Genomic DNA, 23,648 nt, shown 5'->3' on the forward strand with positions numbered 1-23,648 from the left:
CGCACGCTAGCTTATTGTGAAAGGAGAGCAGAGTACGTTAACCTATCTTGCCAGTACATAGCCTCTTCATAGTCAAGACCGCCTCATCTTTGCTAGACAAAGTTCCCATATAATAAACCCATCTATACCTTGGTGTATCTAGCATATATTTCTGTACCTCGGGTCTGTGAATTTCATTGGATGCGGCGGCAGGGCACCGCATCCAATCAAAATTAAGCTGTTCAAATTTGAACACTGTACCTACATGATCTAGACAATGGGAGCACACAATTTTAATGGACTGATAAATAAGCAATTTTCTCCTGCCGATCCGTGTTTGTACAAGAAAAAGAATTAGCCCGGTTCGGTCTGCCTTTTTCATCGGGTGAATGAGGCTTAGATTCTCTTTTCGACAAGCAGACAGAAAACGTGTACCCACCAAAACCAAAACCCAACATTTCAGGCTTGGACGATGGAGCGTCCTTACTGTGTGTCCAGGAGTGACAGATGAATAGGCTAAATCGTTTTTTTTAATGATTTCTTCTGCGCACATTTAACTATAAAGATGAACAGAACCAGTTCTAGGTGAGTTTTAATTTGATAATATTACTATAACCGTGGATGATATTTATAATGTCTTAAAAAGTGTAAGTCCATCCAAGGAATGTGGACCTGACTTACCGCATCCGAAATTACATTTAAAATTAGCGCAACGAATTAAGTATCCTCCGTATAATATATTTAAAATACCTTAAAATGTTTTGCTTTTTCTAGATAATATTAAATTAGCAAATGCAGAGGTTACGGATAGATAGATCCCAAACTTCTATGTCAACATTTTTCCCTACATATTTACACTCTTCTTTATGCCAAGTCTTAATTTTCATGCAGGGATTCGACATCAGATATATTTTACCAATCGTTTTCATTATGTGACAATATTTGGGAATAATTTTACGACGTAGGAGAATAACTATATAAAAATAAAGATTGTTTGAAGGTGAAGAATAACAGGTACAACCAAAGTGCAACCCTGCAAAACTGTCACAAGCATACATTGATTTAATTATTTACAATTAAGTTTAATTAAAATTTATCATAGATTAACTCCCGTATATAATCAAGATGTCTTTTGATTTGTAGGCATAGAGCATTAAATCTACTCCACTCATTCAGCGAACGTCATTTGACCTCCAGTTTGTACAACCATTTGTTTAGTAACAGTTTTTACCCTTTACGATTCAATACTGGAACTTGGACTAGTATTGAAACTGTTGGCTTGACTTCGTTTGCGAAGATTTAGGAAGAGGGGTGTCCACGTCTATTGCACGTGCGCTTGTGGCTGACGAACCCAATAAGTGACAGCCACGTCCGTTCACAGAGTCTGCAGGAGAATGTCTGAGTTGTGGTGGGTGCTGCCGATGGTTCCCGGTTTTTCTTTTTTCTTCAAAGCTGGCAAGTCTGTTTTGTTCAAAAATGGCAGTGGCCCGGTGAACTGTACGTCGCCAGCATTCGCGGTCAGCAGCATGTGATGCACATTGGCAGTGATCGATGCCACAGTGGTGAGGGTCTTTTACAAGGAGTCTTTATATTTCTTTCGAGGTGCACCTCTATCACGGTGGCCAGTGACAGCTCACCATACAGTGCGATCTTTGGCAGGAGATGATCCTCCATTCTAGAGACGTGCCCTGCCCAGCGTAGCTGTATCTTTATGAGCGTGACCTCAACGCTGGTGATCCCTGCCTTTTTAAAGAATTTCAGTATTGGTGACGAAGTCAGCGCTGATGGAAGCGTTCAAGGAAGCGGAGGTGGTGGCTGTAGGCGACCCAGGATTCGGCGCCATATAGGAGGGTGGTCAGTAAAACAACTCTGTAGACGCTGATCTTTGTATCTCTCTTGAGACTGGCGTTGTACCACACTCGTTTATAAAGTCTACCGAAGGCGCTGTTTGCCTTGGTCAGTCTGTTATCTATTTCTTTGTCGATCTTGACATCAGCGGGGATCACACAGCCCAGGTAAGGCGGCTTCGGTGTGGTCAACAAGGGCGGTGCCGTCTGCTAAGAGAAGTTCTCTAATCAGTTTTCCCAAGGTATTGGTGTGGGCTTAAAGTCGCCTTAAGTTGAAGAGGTTACCAAAATCGGATATAGAGGCCATCTTCGTCATCAAGGTCTTGAAAACAATGTGGGAGCTAAAATGCAGCCGTTTCACGCCATTTGCGATGTGGAAGGTCTGTGACCGGTCGTTATTGTTTCTGATCTGACCAAGCTGGTCTTCATGTAGCTGGATGACCATAGTAATGAACTTTGGAGGACAGCCGAGCTTTTCAAGGATTTCCACAGTCCAGTTCTGCTCACCGTGTTAATTGCCTTCGTCAGGTCCACAAATGTGATGTACAGTCATTGTTTTGTTCTCGGTATTTCTCCTGGATCTGACTCAGGACGAACACCATCATGTCAGCTGTGCCTCTATTTACTCTGAAGCCGCATTGACTCTCTGGAGCATGTTCTTCTGCAATGGTGTGCACCAGTCTGTTCAGCAACACTGTAGCAAGGATTTTGCCTACAATGGAGAGCAGAGATATCCCAGTCAGACTCTTCCCCCTTTTTTGTACAAGGTAATGATGACTGCAACTCGGAGGTCTTATGGAAGTTTCGCTCTCTCACAGCAGCAAACGAAGAACTCGTAGAGTTTGGTGCGCAATGCTGGGTCTCCTCTCTTCCATATCTCTGGTGGGATATCATCTTTTCCTGCAGCCTTTACAGTCTTCACCTGTTCTATGGCTTTTACAGTCTCTTGCAGTGTAGGCGCCTCATTGAGTTCCATCTTTGGTGGCTGTTGTGGGATGCTGTCAACAGCTACCTCCTGGACTGTGTGGCTAGTTTTGAAGAGGGTGCAGAAGTGCTCTGACCTGCGGTTCAGAATAGATTTTCTGTCAGTGAGTAGCTCTTGACCATCTGCACTCCGTAGGAGGCTCTGTATTTGGAAGGAAGGACCATACACTGCTTTCAGCGCTTCATAGAATACATTGTAGTCACCAATGTCAGCGTACAGCTGGGTTCTTTCTGCAAGCTTTGTCTACCATTCATTTTCATGTCTCGGAGCCTGCATCGGAGGAAGCTGCAGATAATTCGAAAAGCTGTTTTCTTCTTTTGGGCACGATGGTGGATCTAGGTGGGCTTGGTACGCTGATCTCTTTTTTTGCAAGCAGTTCTTGGATTTCTTGGTTGTTTCATCAAACCAGTCTTTATTTTTCTTAATGGTGAATCCAAGAATTTCTTCTGAGGTTTGCAGAATGACAGCCTTGATGTGATTCCACATCTCATCTGGAGGTAGATCTGGCGAAAATTAGATTCTTCTTGTCTAGATTGCAGGCTTTCTTGAAAATCTGTATTGAAGTCTGCAGACAACAGGTTTACGACCGGGATCTTCCTTCTCGGGGTGCCTCCTTGTTGTCTAGGCCTGTGCTTGAAGTGGAAGTCGAGCTTGTATCGGACAAGACGATGATCTGTGTGGAACTCTGCACTGGTCATCACCCTGGTATTAAGGACATCATTTTTAAGTCCCTCTGGCGTACTATGATGTAACCGATTAGGTGCCAGTGTTTTGATCATGGATGGATCCAGGTCATTTTTGGGCTATCTTTCTGCTGAAATATGATGTTTGTGATGGTGACCTGTAATTCTGCACAAAATTCAAGGCGGCCCATAATTATCATTGCAGGCATCTACGCCATGTTTCCCAAGAACTTCTTTTCAGGCTACTGAGTCTCGGCCCACTCTGGCATTGAAATCTCCGAGGTTGATTATTTTGTCGCTCTCTTGGACAGTAGTATAGTTGGATACCCTGGCGACAATGGAAATCCCAGTCAAAAAGGTCTTGGGAACGTTTGGGGACAAGAGGAATTTAACATAGGGAGCACAGAACTGGCACTTTGGGGACAATGGGAATTTAACATATGGAATTATAACATGGGTGGGACTATAGAGGGACAAAAGGTATTGGAACTGTATAGGGACAATATGAATGGAACAGATGAGGTGTCGTCACGGTACTGGATATTGGTAACAATGTAGCACGGGGCTGACCTCAATCGGACAAAACAGCGGGGAAAATGTCTAGAACGCTTGGCGGGACATATACATATATAACACATACAACATACAATATACAATTACAAACAACTATACACCGACTACAAAGAATTTTAATCCAGAAAGCAAATTTTTTTGAGACATATGAGTGGCCCTGAAAAGGGCCTTTGGGTTCTTCTATTTTCTCCAGTTCTTCCACCATTTCCTCACTTTCTCAATATTTTCTTTCGTCTTCTTTTTCTTCTCTGTCATCTATTCAGGCTGTCCCATACATCTAAATTTCTCTTAGACCTTCATCCAGTTTTCATTCAGGCTTTCAATTTCCTCCTTTTTCTTTATGTTGTCTTTTTCCTTTCTCTCCTTTGCCCAGTTATCTGTAATCTTTTTCACCTCCTCTTTCATTATCTTTCTCATCTTTTCTTCAGCTTTCTTTAGTTGGTATAGGCCCCACTTCACAAATGACCACCTTGTCAAATTCAATGATTCTTCTAAAAACCACATGACTTTGATGACATAAAGTGCCTCCTTCAAGGTTACCACTCTCACATATTTTGCTTGAATGAAGCCTCTTAACTTTTCTACTTCCTCCTCTATCATGCCTTTTACCATATTCCTGGCTACTTTCAGGCTGGTCACTTGACTTGTCACAAAGTCTTTGGTAACTGGATACCTCCATTCAAGTTCTAGCCTTTCCACCACATAGGCGGCATCCACCATCCAGTACAACTGTCTTTTAATTTGTTGAACAAATACATTTTGACTATTCAATGTTGAATGGCGCGAATGACTGACTGACTGAATAAAATTAACGTCGATTTTGCCCGTCAAGGCATATTCGACGATTTATTCCAGCAAAGCTGGATGTTTAATTATTCTTTGGGCAAGGAATTAGTGCCTCATCCCCCAGGCATTTATGTGTTCAAAGAACACTGATTAATTTGGACATCAGGTCGTGGGACTAATTAGTCCCTAACGAAATGAATGTAGGGCCGTCATGATTGGGAATGAACCCAACACGCACTCGTGATAAACGTTAGTATTCAGCTGCGATTGAACGCACCAGGTGTCAACCCAATCAGTATGTAACGTCCGCTACGATTGGTCGTCAGCAATGACGTCACATTAGGACACCTGGCTTTTTGGCGGGTGGAACTGATTCTACATCTCCATCAATACACGATGTCCGAGAGAGGCAAGGAAAACAAGGAACTCGGCAAGCCAGCCATGGATGTCGTGTACTCCCAAATACGCCAGCCCGTACTTATTTCAAATCGAGTCCAGTTTTGTAAATGGACAATGATATACCAATAATGTGTAAGCCACTTGTGCAATTGTTCAAATTTATTGAGTCAGAAATTTTGAAAAATGATTCATTCTAGAGTTGGAATTTAGTGCACAAAGTGTATATTCGATATATAATTAGATACCAATCAGTAAAGTCGAAATGATTTAAAAATAGTTTGTATCAAGCATAAGCAAAAATAAGAGAATAAAATTTTTGATGGTGGTACCAAAACAGGTCAAATTCGGATTTAAAATAAAGATTTTATCAAAAACAGTTTTCAGCCAAATGAAAACCATGTACATTAAGGCAATGGCACAAATATTTTAATCCCTTGGTCTTCTCAATGACTGATATGATGGTGCATGCGTATACCGGAAAATTGGTTAGCTGCTCCGGTATAAGAGGGCTTCCACGTCTTGTTTCTCCGGTGGCATCTCTGTTGTTACGTTTCCCTTTTTCAGAAGTCGACCTAGTAGTACGCCATACCGTTTAACTCCTGTGGTGCCACATCTTTCTTCGGTACAGTTAATATTGGTCTGCACCGGCTAGCAGACATGGTTCTGGTGGTGCGTCTTTCACTGGCTGCCCTCCATTTCTGTGGGCTGCCACGTGTAGATGCTTCCTCCCGCCTCTCTGTCAGTTTCGGAGAATTCTATATTAGCAGCATTTGGTGAAAGGTCGTACTCGAGCACAATTATAGTACTCTTCTGCTAATTAATTAGTGCTATGGACACATTCTTTGTTCTGTGTTTCTACTGCACGTTTTTCCTGCTTTTCCCGCCCAGTCACCGCTCCTGGTATGCCGGTCCTGCTTCTTGCCTGTCCACTGTCCGAATGTGGAATGAATGGAATTGGATCGAACGATAATGATGATGATGAGGTTTGATTAGCGTCGCTTACGCACATAGTGCATGCGCGACGATTTAAATTCCGCAATAGCGGACTAATCAATTGTTCGAGGGGGACGGAAAAAGAGCCTCATCCCCCAACGCTTTAATGCGCACAAAGTGTGCTACATAGTTGCGTCCGATTTCGGGATAATGTAATCCCACGGGACAAATGACGAGCGGGAATATGAGCATCCAAGCTCATCGTTTTTTGTCTGCATCAGTTTCCTCGCTTATTGGGGAATTACACCCAATTATAACGCTACCCCCAGTACCATGATGGCACGTTCATCGGGATAGTAGGTTTAATACGTGCTAGCATAGTATGACTGAATGTCTGGTTGAGAGTAGGAAGGTAGGGGAAAATAGGACGGGAGCTGTTTCTGACATCCAGAATTAATTTTGATCCCAATTTCCAGAGTAAATATCGTCTGGCTGAATGTTTTAAAGATTGTATATGTGCTGTTGGATATAGTGAAAAAAGAAGGAAAGGAGTAATAATATATGTTGTTTTGTTTGTTATTAAGTTATACTTATTTTCATAGGGTTTTTATTTGTATCATTTGATAGTTTATGGCTCTAAGTGGAGTGGAGTGAGGGGATGATCATAAAGGGTTAATTTTTTTCTTTTTTGCCAATTTCTTTCAGGAAAAATAGAATATTATTATATGTAGAATTGATGTTACGATTACTGGACAAGAGGCGTTAACGACGAACGCTTTGACTGTATATTTGGCAAGCACGGACGTGAAGCAAAACATCCATTACACTCCCTTCACATATTATCTTCTATCTACACACCGGAAGGAGAAAAAACAAACCCTCAGTATACTATCCACAAAACCAAAATATGCTATCCACACATGGGATGGAGAAAAACAAACCTTTAATATACTATCCACGTACGGGAAGGAGAGAAAAAAAAACAAACCTAATATCCACTATCCACACGATAAGGAGAAAAATCCACAATATCTACTGTCGACACAAACATACTCGAATTCATACAAACACAATATCTACCATCCACACAAACGTGCGTGCATTCATACACACACACACACACACACACACACACACACACACACTATCACATCAGTAAATGAGTGAGTGTTTATAGTCACACTACTCCACATTCATACAAAATTGGCAACTTGAAAAGTGTCTCTTTTCTAGAGATTTTATTAGCTCCGAAAACTTCAGATGCACCTCTTAATATCGGCACCTTCCAGGTCTAGCCCCACACACGCATCGTCTGCTCCAGTCCTGCTCCAATTGATGTTTGTGGTTGGGAGAGGAGAGGGAGATTGATTCGCTTCATTATCTCACTCCTCCGTTTTGGGGATAGTGAACACTTGTTGCTCCTCCTCCCTCTGTCTTCTGTGCCACACTCGGAGATCAACTGGCCTCCTCGCCTCCTGTGGACGCTGTTCTGGTTGTTGTGGCTGTGGCTCTGGTGCTGAACCTGGTTGAGGTGCTGATAATGGTTGTGGAGGCGTCCTCACCTCAGGCTTAACATCACACAAAGGTCTCGGTATGAGGTGAGGCAGGATCTTTTCCTTCATTTCTTCTTTCTTTTTCCTCTCCTCCTCCTCTTCTATTCTGTCACTTTCCGCTATGGCCTTCATAGCCAGCTCATATAAAAGGCGCCTGGCATATTCCATGTGCATCTGAAGTTCCAGAAGCTTGGTTACTCTGCTGCTCATTTTTTTCAGTTGATGGATCAACAAAGGGTAGCCAGACTGACGAGCGCTCCCTTTATATTTGTCAAGCGCGAACGTAAAGGAAACTATATAAAAAAAAAAACCTGATACCAAAGCTTTCAAGACCAGGTAGGTAGGTAAGTTGAATTAACGTCTATTGCGCCCGTTTAGGGCATGTTCGACCTTTATTCCAGCACAGCTGGATGTTTAATTACTCCTGGGGGAAGGAATTAGTGCCTCATCCCTCAGGCTTTTATGTGTTCAAAGAATACTGATTAATTTGGCCATCAGATCCTGGGACTAATTAGTCCCTGACGACCTGAATGTAGGGCCGTCATGAGTGGGAATGAACCCAACACGCACTCATGATTGAAAAGTTTGAATTCAGTTGCGATTGAACGCACCAGGTGTCAAACCAAGCAATATGTAACGTCCGCTACGATTGGTCGGCAGCGATGACGTCACATTAGGACACCTGGTTTTCTGACGGGTGGAAATGGTCCCACATTCCGTCAATGGTACGATGTCCGAGTGAGGTCAGGAAGAAGGGTCTCGGAAAGCCAGCCATGGATGTCGTGTACTCCCAAAAACGCCAGCCCGTACTTATTTCAAATCTAGTCCAGTTTTGCTAATGGACAATAAAAGACTACCAATAATGTGTGAGCCACCTGTGCAATTAGATCAAATCCAGCAAGTCTAAACAATTTGAAAAATGATTCATTCTAAGGTTGAATTGAGTGTACAAAGTGTATATGCAATATGCTAATTAAATACCAATCAGTAAAGTCGAAATGACTAATAAATATAAGATTAAACTTTTGATGGTGGCAAGAAACAAATCAAATTAGGTTTGTTGTTAAAATAGATATTATCAATTAGGTTCTCTAGCCAAAATGAGAACCAAGATTATTCGACCAGGCAACTTGAAAGTAACTCGGCAATACATCTCGAGTTAAGGAGTGTCGTATCTTGTCTGGATATGGTCTACACTGGTAATCGACAGGCATGTTCGTCGCTTGTGGGTATCACTAAATGGCCTCTTCAAACTAGGTCTGACATCTTTTCTCAGTCATGATAATTTTTCAGACGCAGCGTTAATACTGCGCTAATAACACCGTCCACCACATCAAGTTCCAGCTCTATTTGTCTGTGTAGACCCGACGAGGTAAGTCGACAGGTTTCCGCGAGCGACTTGCACATTTATATCTGCCACGCTCCCTTTTTTGCTATTGTAATGGTTCGTCGTGGCCCATGTGCAGCACGCTTTATCGGTCCCATCTCTTCCCCTATCGTATGGCAGTCGGTGCTCTGGTTATTTCTTTAGATATCTCCTAGGGTGTTCCTGCACTATTTCTGGCTGTCCCGGGCATACAAGTAGTCTATGTAAGGTTTGGTGGCTCATCATTGTCCCCTATCTTCGTAGTAAATCTCATAGCCGCCACGCGGACGGCAGGTTAGACTGCTTAACGATGTTGTCTGGTCGACGTCCACTTGATGACTCTCTTTTAAGACTTACTTACTTACTTACTCCGTTGAATTATAGTGATTTTCGCTCCAATGGAGCATGTATCACTGATTTCTGCACGCACTGCGTGCTATTTAATTGCTCCTGGGGGAAGGAAGGGGAGCCACATCCCCATGGCGTTTATGTACTCATAAAGCACTTTTTAATTGAGCCTTCAGGTTGTAGGACTAATTAGTCCTAAACAACCTGACTGAATGGCTATCTGACAGGGGTGGGCAAACTTTCCAGTGCAAGGGCCGCATACACAAATTTACACCTTGTCGCGGGCCGCATAGTTCATTAAGTAAAATAATTAATATTTGAAATAACAAAAACAAAAGGTTTTTCTAAATAACATCTAATTAATTTTCAGTTGTTAATATGTTGTTAATATTTGAAAACTTAAACTTAAACTTCAAAAGAAGCACATTTATTTGATAAACAGAGTAACATAAACAGAGTCAGTGCGAATGATGACTTGTTCCTAGGCCGCATGAAAACCCTTGGCAGGCTGCATGAAAGCCCTTGGCGGGCCGCATGCGGCCCGCGGGCCGTAGTTTGCCCACCCCTGCTCCTATCACATGAGAGGGAATGGACCCACACACACTCATATCGTAAGTGACTTGATTGCGATTGTACGCCCCAGGTTTCAACCAAGCAGTATGTGACACCCGCTACGATTGGTCGGCAGCGATGACGTCACATTAGGACACCTGGTCTTGTGGCGGGTGGAAACCGTTCCACATTCCGCCACGTGTACGATGTTCGAGCGAGGTAAAGTAGGAAAAGGTACTCGGCAAGTCAGCCATGGACGTTGTGCACTCCCCAAAACGCCATCCTGTACTTATTTCAAATCTTGTCCTCACTGCCATCTCACCTCTGTCTGCGGCGGTTCGAGTCTAAGATTCAGCCAATGTGGGTATGTGAGAAAGCTTGCCAGTAGCTTCTCGAGGGTCGGTGGTTCTTTCCGGGGTTTTCCCGGGTTCTTCCTCCACCATTAATACTGGCCGCCATGTATAGCCTATCGTGTGCTGAAAAATGGCGTTAAACCCCACAACAACAACAACAACAAATCTTGTCCAGTTTTGCTAAAGGACAAAATAATACCAATAATGTGTTAGCCACCTCTGCAATTAATCAAATCAACTAAGTTGATAAATTTTGAGGAAAAAAAAATTGAAAAATAAACAAGTTAGAATTTAGTGTACAAAGTATATATTGCATATACTAAATAAAAAGCCAATCAGTTAAGTGAAAATGACTTACAAAAGGTTGAAATCACGCATAAGTAAAAAATGAGTATGAAAATTTTAACGGCGGTACCAAAACAGGTCAAATTAGGTAAATTATGTAAATAGGTATTATCAAATAAGTTCTCGAGCCAAAATGAGAACCAAGATTAATGGAACAGGCGACTGAAAGTAACTCGGCCTTACATCTCTCGAGCTGAGAAATGTCGCAGCTTGTCCGGATGTGGTCTACTCTGGTATTCAGTATGTCCTTCACTTGTGGGTTGCAGGAAGCTTCAAGCAAAGTCCGCCATCTTTTCCCAGCCATGATATTCTTTTCAGACGCAGCCATAATACTGTGCTAATAACGCCATCTGTCCATATAAAGTCCCAGCTCTTTCGTCTGTTTAGACCCGACGAGGTAAGTAGGTAGGTTTCAGCGAGCGGATATGCACATGTAAATTTGCCACGCTTCCTTGCGTTTCTATTTTGATGGCTAGTCGTGGCCCATGTGTAACACGCTTTATCGCTCCTATCTCTTCCATTGTTTCGCATGGCAGACAGCGGTCCGGAAAATCTCTTTAACATCTCTTGGGGTGTTCTTGCTGTCATTCCCGGGCATACCATTAGTCCTTGTATGGCTGGTGGCTCATCATTATCACCTATCTTTATGGTTAATCTCCTAGCCGCCACGCGGACTGCAGTGTAGAGTGCTCCACGATGCTGCCTGTTCGACGTCCTCTTGCTGGAATGGGATCTTTTAAGATTTTGTTGTTGTTGAATTGGATTATAGAGGTGTTCGTCTGCAATAGACATGTACCTCTTGTTTATGGTGCCAAAGGCACCTTTTTGATTACTCCTGGGGGAAGGAATGGTGCCACATCCCCCAGGCATTTATGTACTCACAGAGTACTTCTTGATTATAGCCGTTAGGTTGTAGAAACATTTTGTTCTTAACAACCTAAATGAAAGGCTCTTACATGAGTGGGAACAGTGACAGCACGCACTCGTGTTAGTATTCAGTTTGCACTAAGTTCGCCTCAGGTGTCAACCCAAGCAGTATGTAACGTCCGCTGCCATTGGTCAGCAGCGATGACGTCACATTAGGACACCTGGTCGTGTGGCATGTGGAAATCGTTCCACATCTTGCCACGTGTACGAGATCCGAGCGTGGTAAAGGAGGAAAGGTGCTCGACAAGACAGCCATGGATGTTGTGTACTTCCCGAAACGCCAAATCAAGTCCAGTTGTACTAATGGACATTAAAATATACCAATACTGTGTTAGCCAATTTGTTCAAATCATACAAGTCTGTTATTTTCCTATCCCTACCTGTTCTATCTAATCTAGTACAAGGTGTACATAAACGAATTCCTTATTTTCCCTAATTAAAGTAATATGTCTAAGCGACATTTAAAAGTTTTGTCACTGTTAGGTTTTTGGTAGTTGTGAATTTTGAGCGGTGATCCAATGGTTCAAATTTGTAGGTTTTTGGTAAATTCGAGGAGGGAAACCAAGCCAATTTAGGTTTCCCTATTAGATAAGAGGCAATATTTGAGCCCTAAGAAGGGCTGTTGTTAGGAAAACGTCCCCCGTCTGTTTTCCGCCTCCCAGCACCGCTGCGCCGTCCTTTGTTCTTCTTGGCGAATTTTTGGGAAGGCATAGCCATGGACTGAGGCAATGTGTTGAGCCGCTGTTGAGAGCAGGTGAAGTGAGAATTCTGAAAAAGCTTTGGGGTAGAATTGGCTCAGAATTCAGTTACCGTAGTGCCATTGGGTTGTCATTGGTCGATCAGTATGTAGGGAGCGCCAGTTGACGTACGAGACTGCATTTATGTAGTGTCCCTCCTTTTTTTAAATCGTCTAAAGCTGCGCCCAGTCCCATTTTCCGGCATTCGGCGGTTTTATTTGCTCTCGTCACAGTTTCTTTTGTTGGAATGGTCTCAGTTACCTTTGGTGTACTTGTTGTTTTAGCCTCAGTTTCCTTTGTTGAACTTGTTGTTTTAGTGGGTTGGGCTGCCTTTGTTTCATCTTCGCTAGAGGAAGAGACCTCTAAGTCCGCAGCAAGCATGGAAGTGTTGTCTTCTGCGGGGTCATCTCCTGCGAGGGCTGCCTCAAATTGTCTGAATATCGTTAAAGTGATTTCTTCTCTTGCTTTTTCGATTAATTCAGTTAGATGTTGATAAGTGACCAACGGTTCTTGGTCCTTAGGTGTTATTTGTTGTTGCAGTACAGCTAAATCAATTTCCTGGGCCCTGTGTTCTTTCTCCACTCTCACTGGGGTGGTTTCTTTGTTAGGAGTTGACTGCTGTTGGCTGCATATTTTTTGTTGATTCGCTGTAGTGGGACTGCTAACTGTCTGGGTCTGCACAAGCACATACATATTAGTTTTTGACAAGTTACGGAAACTAAGTGCTTATAGACGCACTTCTATTTATTTTTGACATAAAACAAAGAAATAAAATGCTTATAAACGCACTTCTATTTTTTGACTTACTAACATACAATTGGCAATTTAATTAGCATCTCTTTTCTAGAGTATTGGGGTAGCCCTGAAAAAGGGCTGGGTTTTATGTGGACAATGAGTTATGGCCAACTTTTATCGTCTAAGATTGTGTCCCCGTCTAGCGGCAGGCTTTCCAACATTTACTTACTTAGTTGGATTAAAGTGACTTTCGCTCCAATGGGGGCATGTATCACTGTTTTATGCACACACAGCGTACTATTTAATTACTCCTGGGGGAAGGAATGTGAGCCCATCCCCCAGGCTTTTATGTGTTCATGGAACACTTATTAATTAGACCGTCAGATCGAGGTACTATTTAGTTCCTAGCGTTCTGGATGTATGGCCGAGGTGAGTGGGATTGGACCCAGCACGCACTCATTGCTTAGGTTACATTACTTTGTTGACTGAGACGAGTGGGATTGGAACCAACGCGCACTCGTGTATATTGCTATTGGGGCGTGCACTGCACGCGTGATGTTTTGATGTCCGGTCGTGTAGAGGAGGAAGAGGCTTATGGATCGGGAGGCGGTTCATGGCACATTTTTGGCGTTTCTAAGTTCCAGGGTATAGTTTCTAAAAGTGTCGTCCTGCATAATTTGGAGGATAACTCTGTGCTGTTTTTAGAGTAGGTTAAGGATAGATACCCAGGTTGACAGCCATGGGTTTTGATGTTGCCACCTTGTGTAGCGGGCCCTGGTGGTCTTGGGTATTTGAGACCACCTTGACTGGCATTGGTTTTTAGGGTCTTAGTATTCTAATTAGTGCTGTTTTTCGTTGCAGCTTTGTGCTGCTGGATCTGATGGTCTTTGGGTTTTAGACCACCTTATACGTGTTAATTTGGGGTTATACTTCCTTAAGCAGAGAGTTTATTATTTTGCAGCCTTGTGCTGCGGGATCGGATAGTCTTTGGAGTTTAGACCACCTTATATATTGATAATTTGGGGTCGTATTGTTCCTAATCTGTTTTAGTGAGGACGATCCTGATGGTCTGTGTTCAAGACCACCTTATATGATCTGATTTTGGGTCCTGTCGGTAATTCTAGGTATTTGTTGATTGATGGCTGTTACCTGGGTTTGAATGTGGTCGTAGAGGTGTTAATTTTCATGCCAAGAGACTATGAAATGGTTAAAGAGTAAGGTAGGAAGGAGGCATAGATAATAAGAAAATGTAATTTTTGTTATTTTTTTCCAACAATCACTCAATCAATTAAAGGATTTAAGTCGCCTGCGCAACTAGTGCTTTCGCGACTGGTTAAGTCTCGGTTTTTTTTCCAATAGGATATGGTCTGCTTTATAATGTGAAAGCGCGGACGCGATAGAAAACATCCCTACACTGTTTAGAGTCGAACGCTAGGATAGTTTGATATGAGGGTGAGGGATAGAGAAAAGTCAAAGAGCATGTATCATGATAACAAATTGGAAACAAATAACAGACAAATTTTTCAAGCACACTTTTATTCAGATCACTAACAACCAACAGATAACAATTTGTTTTTAAAAACAAAAAACATTTTTTTCAAACAAACAAAAAAACTAACATTTTTTTCAAATAACAAACTATTTTTTACAAGTGATGGAAGTCATTGAACCGTTGATACATACATACGTACATACATACATACATACATACATACATACATACATACATACATACATACTTTGTAACCACGTGTACCAATATTCATATTTATGCTCTTATATCATTCGTTACTGGGAAGGGGGCCGTGCTGTAATAAACATATGCTTTCTAATGAATCACCAAAACCCTATGTTTTTACTTGCATTTGATGAAGTTTCTGAAGAAAAAAAAATGGTTTAAAATAAATAAAGAGGCAGTGTAGTTTAGTAGCTTCTCTGGTCCACTCAATAAATCCAGCGTTATGATCTTCTTGGAAACCTTCTTGCATAACAATAGGGAATGGGTGATATTTTGGTGGAATATGTGTGAAGTTTGCAAACCCCCTATATTCTAGTCTAAGAATAAATAAAGACAGAAAAATAATAATCTATCACAAATAAAATATTAAGTATTGAAATGGTACCTAAGTTAATTGTGATTTATGAATATTAACAGCGTATATAAATATGCTATGAGAGACATAGCTGCTTTGTATGAATTGCTATATCTGCATTTAAAATTTGAACGCTTTTCCAGTTGCATAAGATTCCCAAGTTTTGTATTGCATTGACGCATTTTCCGTTTTTATTGCTGTGCATACCATGATATACACATTTCCATTTGTAACAGGTCATTCGGAATGTCTCTCGTTGATTCATTCACTGCGGAATGTTTACTCACCTGTCCATTGGACCAGAAGCGAGATGAATGATAGGCGCGCATTTTGCGTTTGAGTTGTCAAAATGTACAGGTAGCCTAAATTTACAAATTGAGATTTAAGATGGAGCTTGGACCAGCGGAGATCAGATTACAAAATGTTAATCTTCTGCACGAAGGTAAATCTTTTTTTTCTTATTTTTTTTTCCCCGCACGGAACCACCTGTTTATAGACTACTTTAAGTTAATATTATATGATGATACAGTGGGTCCGTTTCGGCATAAACACACCACTGGTGGGGTATCGTTTTTGCACTTCAGCCAGTAGAACGTAAGAATGGACTGTCTTCGTATGCACTACACAAATATAGAAATGGTTTTCACAAATATAGAATTGTTCAGTTTAACAATATTTACATGAAAACATCGATCGTTGTTTATAACATGTCTTCCGTAAATATTCAAAAATATTGATACTGTCCGACTGTTTGATGTTTTGTTATTGGTTTTTAATTGACCAATTAATACTATTAGTGGGTACACCTTCTGAGGAGATATCTGTGAGGGGTATCCAGTGTTATTTTCTCCCTTTAACTTGACAGCAGCTGAATACATCAGAGGCTGCACATTTCATTGGCATTATCACTGTAGCTGAAACATTATTTTCATTTTAACACATTTGAGTATCAAGATGACATCTTTTTACCAGTGATATTAGATAGAAATTTAAATAAGCATTCTGGATTTAAATTTATCTGATTGAATTTTGTGAGTTTTAATTCATCCATACAGTTTATATAGTTTAAACAGTTTTGTTTCAGTTATATTATTTTTCTTGAGAACAGGATTGAGATGTTTACTGTGAGGTATTAATAAACATTTATTAGTAGTCCTAGAAGTTTCAGGGGCAATATATATACACTTTATTTTTTTAAGTTTGTTATATCCACACTTTGTAAATGCGTAGGGGATGTTGTGATCCTCTCCATCTGTCCACTCATTTATCAGAACATTATCACTTATAATCCACTGGGTTGAATTTCATGAAACCTTGTAGCTATGTTATCAATCAGTAAAGGAGGTGTCATCCAAATTAACCTCCATCTAGAGGCTCTGGAAGAGATAAAAGGGCAAAAACACAACATGACATTTTCAAATATTATCATTAAACTTTATGTATATAATTATTGCATGCGGACACATGGATTCAGGGATAATTCTGCTATTAATCAGGGTCACCTAGCAGCCCTGTATATCATTAGTGGCTCCAGATATTTTAGTTTTAAATGTATGAATTTAAAGTTTGTTAATCTTGATTGCCAGGACTTTCCACTCATGCCATTCTTATATGTTACACGTTACTAGATGGTAACTAATTTTTCCATATCCAAATTCATCTTATAATACAGATGTTGATAAGAGCATTTAATAATTACAAGACAGGGTCCATGCTTCATCCTAATATTTAGATGAAGTGGCTAGAATGTACAATTTAGTTGGCTAAAATGGAGATGGAGATGTGGGTATAGAATGCTCACTTTAGACTAATGTTAGCAATGCCTAGGCTCTCATTCAAAGAGAGATATTAATAACGACAAGCTGTATAGTATGTAAGTTGTGTATCCAATTAAGTTTTCTATCTTTCCAATTAACGTTGCTACTAGAGAGCTCTGGTCAGATTGGATGATTTCTGTTATCAGTTCTTTTGTGCTCAGTTTGGTTAATTGCCTCAGTTTGGTTAATTGCCTTTATGGCAACTCTGTTGAAAATACTCTGCCACTTTAAGACATTTTTGTATCTCTGTTTTAATTCAGTACTCTGCCACTTTTTTTAGTTTTACCAATTTTGATAGCAGTTTCCTAGCTTCTTTATATAAAGTGATTGAATGGTAGGTAGGAGAAAATGATTGGCTTGTTGGTGTTCTGAAACCAGATTGTCCTGTTTTCTTTTTTTGCTGATGTTTGTTTCAAAGTATATGAGCTGGATAGAAATGCTAATGCACTCTGTGGATTTGGGATCTATCAGATAGGTACTTGCAGAGGGTCATAGAAAGTTAAAAATAGTCACTTTATACTAATGTTTTGCATATTTTATGTCAGATGAGATATTATTAAAGCTTATAAAAATATTATAACTTTTCTTATCATGCATAATGACAGTTGTATAACATAAAAGAGCTACCTTGAAATAGGTTACAGTAAATTTTTTTGTATAAAATTGTCTAAATAAGTTCCTTTTCATCTGTGTATATGATGAATTATTGGATAAAATGTACAATTAATAAGGGACCTGGATTTGGTCTGTAAGTTGTGATTTGCTTCAGCTTGGGCAAAAAAACCCATTCAATTTAAAACTGACTAGAGAAGAAAAGACTGAACTTTTAAACTTTCTGCTTTACTCTTTGAAAGGAAAACTAACACCAAAGTCAGTGTTTTACTTTTATTAATGCATTGTATTGAAAAATGGGGTCACAGTAATGTGATGAAATCAATGCAGGAAAAATTAACTTCACCATTGGGCCAATTTGGGTGAAATGAAAGACTCTTTGGTAACTATTTCACTTGATAAATCCTTAGCATAGACCCTGTAAGTGTTCAGATGCTCCAACAAACATGCATTTTTAGAGAGCTGACAAAATGGATGAGGGCTGTTCATTTTCATCATGTATTCCCTTCCATAATTAGAAATTTTTTGTTGATTAGCTGTTTGCATAATTGACAGTACATATTGATAATACTGCTCCGCTGGCCTAGTGGTTAGAGCGTCCGCCTTTGATGCGGGAGGTCGTGGGTTCGATCCCCGGCCGAGTCATACCAAAGACTTACAAAAATGGTACTAACAGCTGCCTCGCTTGGCGTTCAGCATTAAGAGGTTAGTGTTAGGACTGGTTGGCCCGGTGTCAGGATAATGTGACTGGGTGGGACATCATGCTACATGTCTGCGGCATGATGCCCCAGTGCTAGATATCACTATAAACTGCCACATTGCAGACATCGTAGCGATATGACTGAAAAATTGTTAAAGCTACGTTAAAAATCAAAATCACATCACATCACATCAGTTATTGATAACTGGTGATACACACAATATGCAAGAGCAAAAAATCAACAAGTAAAATTCTGCAAGAGCAAAAAACCAACAAGTAAAATTCTACAAATAATTTTTTTCTGTAGAATACAGATTGAAAAATGTAAAAAAATGTAAAAAGAACTTAAGATATAGCGAATTAAGTCCCAGATGGTCCAAGAATTTCAAATACAAGTCCCAATGGTTAAAGTTTTAAATAAACTTTAGTGGTATTCCAAAATAAATCTGATGCTGGAAGTGTTGTTATGTCTGCAATGGCCTGTATCATGATGTGTCAACATTCTTTTGTTGTTGTTGATGATGTAGGGTTTAACGCTATTTTTCAGCACATGATAGGCTATACATGGCGCCCAGTATTAATGGTGGAAGAACCCAGAAAGAACCACCGACCCACGAGAAGCTACTGGCAATCTCTCTCACATACCCACATTAGCTGAATCCGAGACTCGAACCCATGTAGACAGAGGTGAGATGGCAGTGATCCATAATGGAGAGCGCTTTAGACCACTCAGCCACTTGGGTCCCCTTCTTTTGCTGACTCACAATAATAAAATCCAAGAATATATCCTTATTTGGATTTCACTATAAATCCAAGTCCCTATTTCCAATAATGTTATTCTTGAGCACTTTGTACTTTCAGAGAAGAATAACTCAATTGAAATAATTTGAATAAATCAATTCCAGCCTAAAAGAAATACTGGACACAACAATAATGCAACTGATTATGATCAGATCTTACATGAATGAATAATTTCTAGATACACAAGATTATATAGCCCTCTGTTTGACCTCATTTTATTGCATGTTTTTTCTTCATGCGAATCAAAGGTTGAAATTTATAGTAGTTAATAAAATCCTATAAATGTGACTAATTTTGGTGATAAAGACACACCTGAGTAAAGACCAGTCCAATAAGCCATTCTGAGCCATTGTTGAAGAGAAGGGAGGATATTGGCCTTATGGACTTGAACAGCCTCAAAGTAGGTTTAAGACTTGATGATCCCTTAATGACAGCTCAAGTTGAAATGCCCATTTGTATTTGGTTTAGCAATTAAAAGACTGACATAAACATTTTTATAGTGCCATCAGTTAAAAAAAGTTCGTAAAGTTAATTAAATTATATGTATTTGCTTTGTATTGAGGGTATCAATAACACTCCAGGTTGACACCAAATGTTATTTGTTATAACATAAACAATTTTATAAAAGTAGACAATTCATGATAGTGTGATTGATTAATTTTGTCAGGAGCATATCTTAAAGAGAGCACTCTGCAGATACTATGAACTTCTGAGAGATTGACAGGTGTGAGGTGAAGCTGTTTGCATTTGCAACATGCACAATGAAGAGAATGTTGGCATAACTCTCTGTTACTTTGATGTAATGTGGCTGAATTTTCTTTGGATATTGTACTAATGTCATTTGGATATTGTACTAATGTCATTTGGATATTGTACTAATGTCACTTGTACATGATTTTTGCACATTGTTAACCAAAATGGCTGTCCCCATGTGCTTAAAAAATAAGCCTGAATTAGTCTAAAGTACACTATCTTTAGCAGTTATTTAAATAGGGAAAATGAATTTTGCCAAATTAGACAATACCAGCTTTCGAAAATGCAGTGAATTATATAATATATTTACAATGTGAAAACGAAGTCCAGGAAAAAGACCAATTTTGGAGCTAGCAGTTTTTTAAAGGTGCACATCTGATGCTTTTGGTAACCAAGTCACTGTCTCCCTTTCATATTATGTATCGTCTACACCTGGTAGGTGATCAAGCCACTGACAAGAAGATAACTGCTATGCACACAGCGATGCAATAAAGAAAATATCTCTGTTTTGAATATATACATTATTCCTGTTTGCTATTTATAGACCTCAAAACCAACATCGCCACATTTAAACTCTGAAAGATTGACTTAGATTGTCTATGAAAGTCCTAATGTTTGACATGTACTTTATGGGTCCAAAAGTTGTATTTTTACAATAACAAGCATTCTTTTTTAGTTTTCTGGAATTAGTGTATTTTTTCATATGATGCAGTAGTTCTATTTTAAAATGAGTCCCAAAATATGGATTTTTTCATTTGCCTTTTATATAGATAGCTGTGGATTTTATTGATTGATGGCAGATTTACATAAAAAATTGGTTATCCACTGGCATTGGCCATTTGGTTTCTGAGCCTTAATTTTAAGTTGACTACCAGGCAATGGATTTTTGTATGCTATATGTGTGTGTGTTTACATTGCACAAGTGTGTAATTTAGTTATAACTTCAGGTCTAAAAACTTTACAGTAGTCAAACAAGTTTATTTATTACAGCAGTTTGCATCATTGATTAATTTGTTATACTTGCATTAACTCGAATAGGTTGCACGATTTACAATGTACATAGGTGTGCACCCAGCTACAATATGATAAAGCTTACTACAGATGTAATGCATTAATAGAAAATAGCATGGTATAAAGTATTTGATGGCATTCTTAAGTAGAAGCTGGCATCCATGCTTGGTTGAATAGTCCCATTAATTAACAGATATGGGTGTCATTCTTGGTGTTGCCTATTAGAGGAGGAATTTTGGAGTCAGCAGTCACTTTACTACTAGTTTACATTATTTCAAGCATTATTAGTACTGTATTTACTCACTAATAAGTCAAGTTAAACTGCATATAACAAAGATTCTGATCTGCTGTGGAATAATATGCTAGAAATCAGGGTTTATGTTACTTGTTCTACTGGTTACTCCTATCAAACTGCACAGGCCCAGATCTGCTGGTGCATTATGCACCAGCAGATCTGGGTCTGTGCAGTTTGCAGTTGGACTTGTCTTATAAGTGAGTACATATATAGTTTTTCATTCATTGCCCGTTTAATTCAGTATGGTCCAGGGAGACTTTTAACACGTTTCGAGGTCACGGTATGAAGCCCTTCTGTTACTGCTTGCAGGCAGTAGCCAGTGTTGGCAGCACCGATGCTGTTCAGACTCATGAATTTGAGGGATGATATTACATGTATTTGTGTTTTTAATACTTATTCAGGTTTTGATATCAGAATAGAGACTGTTTTGTTGGAAATTAAACTGCTTCTAAATTACTGAAAATTTGAAGCTTTAATGGCTGAGAAATGAACAAAAAGTACTAAGAATTTGTGGAGTTCATTTATTTGCATTTAAATTTGCATGCTTCATCACTGACAGGAAAATATGAAAATAAGTTGTCATTAAAGCAATAACAAGGTGGATAATGGAGTTTTTTAAGCTTGGTTTGAATATGTTTTGATTGTTTGAAAATAAAATATCTGGTACATAACAGCAATTAATAGATTTTTGGATTCATTTGCTTAAATGTTATTTGAAATGGCGTATTCTGTTTTAGAGGGCAGTGTCATTATAAACCTTTCATTGTATTGACTTGTCACCATATTGGCATGTTACATGAAATGGCATATTCTGTTTTAGAGAGCAGTGTCATTATAAACCTTTCATTGTATTGACTTGTCACCTTATTGGCATGTTGGGTAGGGGCAGTTTTGTTGCACAGTTAGTGATTGTATGGCAACTTCGCTGAAAGGTATTTGATAAGCCATACTGCATTTTGTTTCACAGCTATATTAATACATTTAAAAAACACAGTTTAGATGAAATTATGATGCTTTTTCCCACTAACCGAGGGGATCACTATGATAAATTTGTTACTGATCCTGCCGAAGAGTATGAGCAAAACTTTTGACCTTTTAGAAACAAATTTTGGAGGTTACATTTGCCTGAACCATAATCATGATGCGTTTAGCAGCAAAATAGATATATGAATACGCTTGTACTTAAAAGTAAAACTGAGTTGTCCAAACCAATGAGGATTTTTAACCACTGGCATGCTTACTAGATTATTGTGCTTTTTGTGACAAAGTAAGCCATTGTTTGTTCTTTTCCATACAAGAACAGCTTCATTTCATGCATTAGATGATTTTGTCTTTTCCACTAGGTAGACCACAGTATTAAAATAAATTCAAGCAGCTATACTTAAAATATGATTTTAACATTCATACATGTAATGAATTATAGGAGAAACCCATATAAACCAAATAATTATTGCATACAAACTTGAATCATTTACCTCATGGGGTAGGATACCATCGTGGCTTAGTGGTTAGTGTGCAGGACATGTGACCTAATGGGTGCAGGTTATAGTCCTACCACTGGACCAGCCAGCGTAAGCTAGTAAGCTACTGTGGTGTGTCCTTGGGCAAGGCACTTTACTCCAGTTTGCTTAGCACTAAATAACCTACTTGTGTTGATATCCTGTAACTTGTAAGCACCAAAACAATGAGAACACCGAATGAATTAATTAATCAGAAATTATATTATTATACAATTTTAGCAGGATATTACAGCTATCACTAAATGTTCCCATGGTTATTTCTGAGCTATTTAATTAAATGTGATCCATCCCAAGTTTTTTAAGGGGGGGGGAGGAGTGGCTGAGTGGTCCAAGGCACTCACTTTTATAGATCATTGTAGGTTTGAGTCTTGTCTTTGCCAATTTGGGTATACAAGAAAGATTGTAAATAGCTTCCTTTGGGTCGGAAATTCTTGGGTTGTCATGGGTTCTTCCTTCATTAGAAATACTTGCCACCATTGCCAAAACAATGGCATTAACCCAAAAAAAGAAAGAAATCAAACCCAAGTTTTTGATGTTTTTAATGATATCTGAAATTATCACTTGAGCACATAACCTGATTAGTACTGAAAACAAGAACCTACACTTGATAATTTCATGAGGAGTTTTGACCGAAACCAACTGAAAGTTCACCTCATAATCTGAGGAATTGGATATAAAACTGTCCTATTCATTGAATTGACCAGTCTTGTGTGCATACAGTGGCATTGTTTCTTGTCTGTTTCAACATGGAGTCCTTGTCTTGATGGCATCTATCACCATGTTGATGTCACATACATTCCTACTTTGACATCTGCCAGGACATCCACTGGACATGCTGTAAAACCCTTAAAAATCCCACCTTTTTCTCTTTGCATCATATTGAAGGACTTTTTCTCTTTGCATCATATTGAAGGACTTTTTCTCTTTGCATCATATTGAAAAATG

The 23,648-nt window shown here is 39.5% G+C and overlaps 1 protein-coding gene across 1 annotated transcript in view; it reads left to right on the plus strand.

The window, feature by feature from the left end:
- The first annotated feature begins 15,477 nt into the window (after nt 1-15,477).
- LOC149786297 (WD repeat and coiled-coil-containing protein-like) overlaps nt 15,478-23,648 on the plus strand; it is a 127,661-nt gene continuing 119,490 nt past the window's right edge. Inside the window, exon 1 of the mRNA XM_089976681.1 lies at nt 15,478-15,636. Coding sequence (XP_089832807.1) covers nt 15,582-15,636 — 55 coding nt within the window. The 5' untranslated portion in view covers nt 15,478-15,581. The remainder of the gene's footprint in view (nt 15,637-23,648) is intronic.

This window comes from Sinohyriopsis cumingii, chromosome 12 (assembly GCF_028554795.1).
Source record: "Sinohyriopsis cumingii isolate HCF-2022 chromosome 12, ASM2855479v2, whole genome shotgun sequence".
Lineage (NCBI taxonomy): Eukaryota > Metazoa > Mollusca > Bivalvia > Unionida > Unionidae > Sinohyriopsis > Sinohyriopsis cumingii.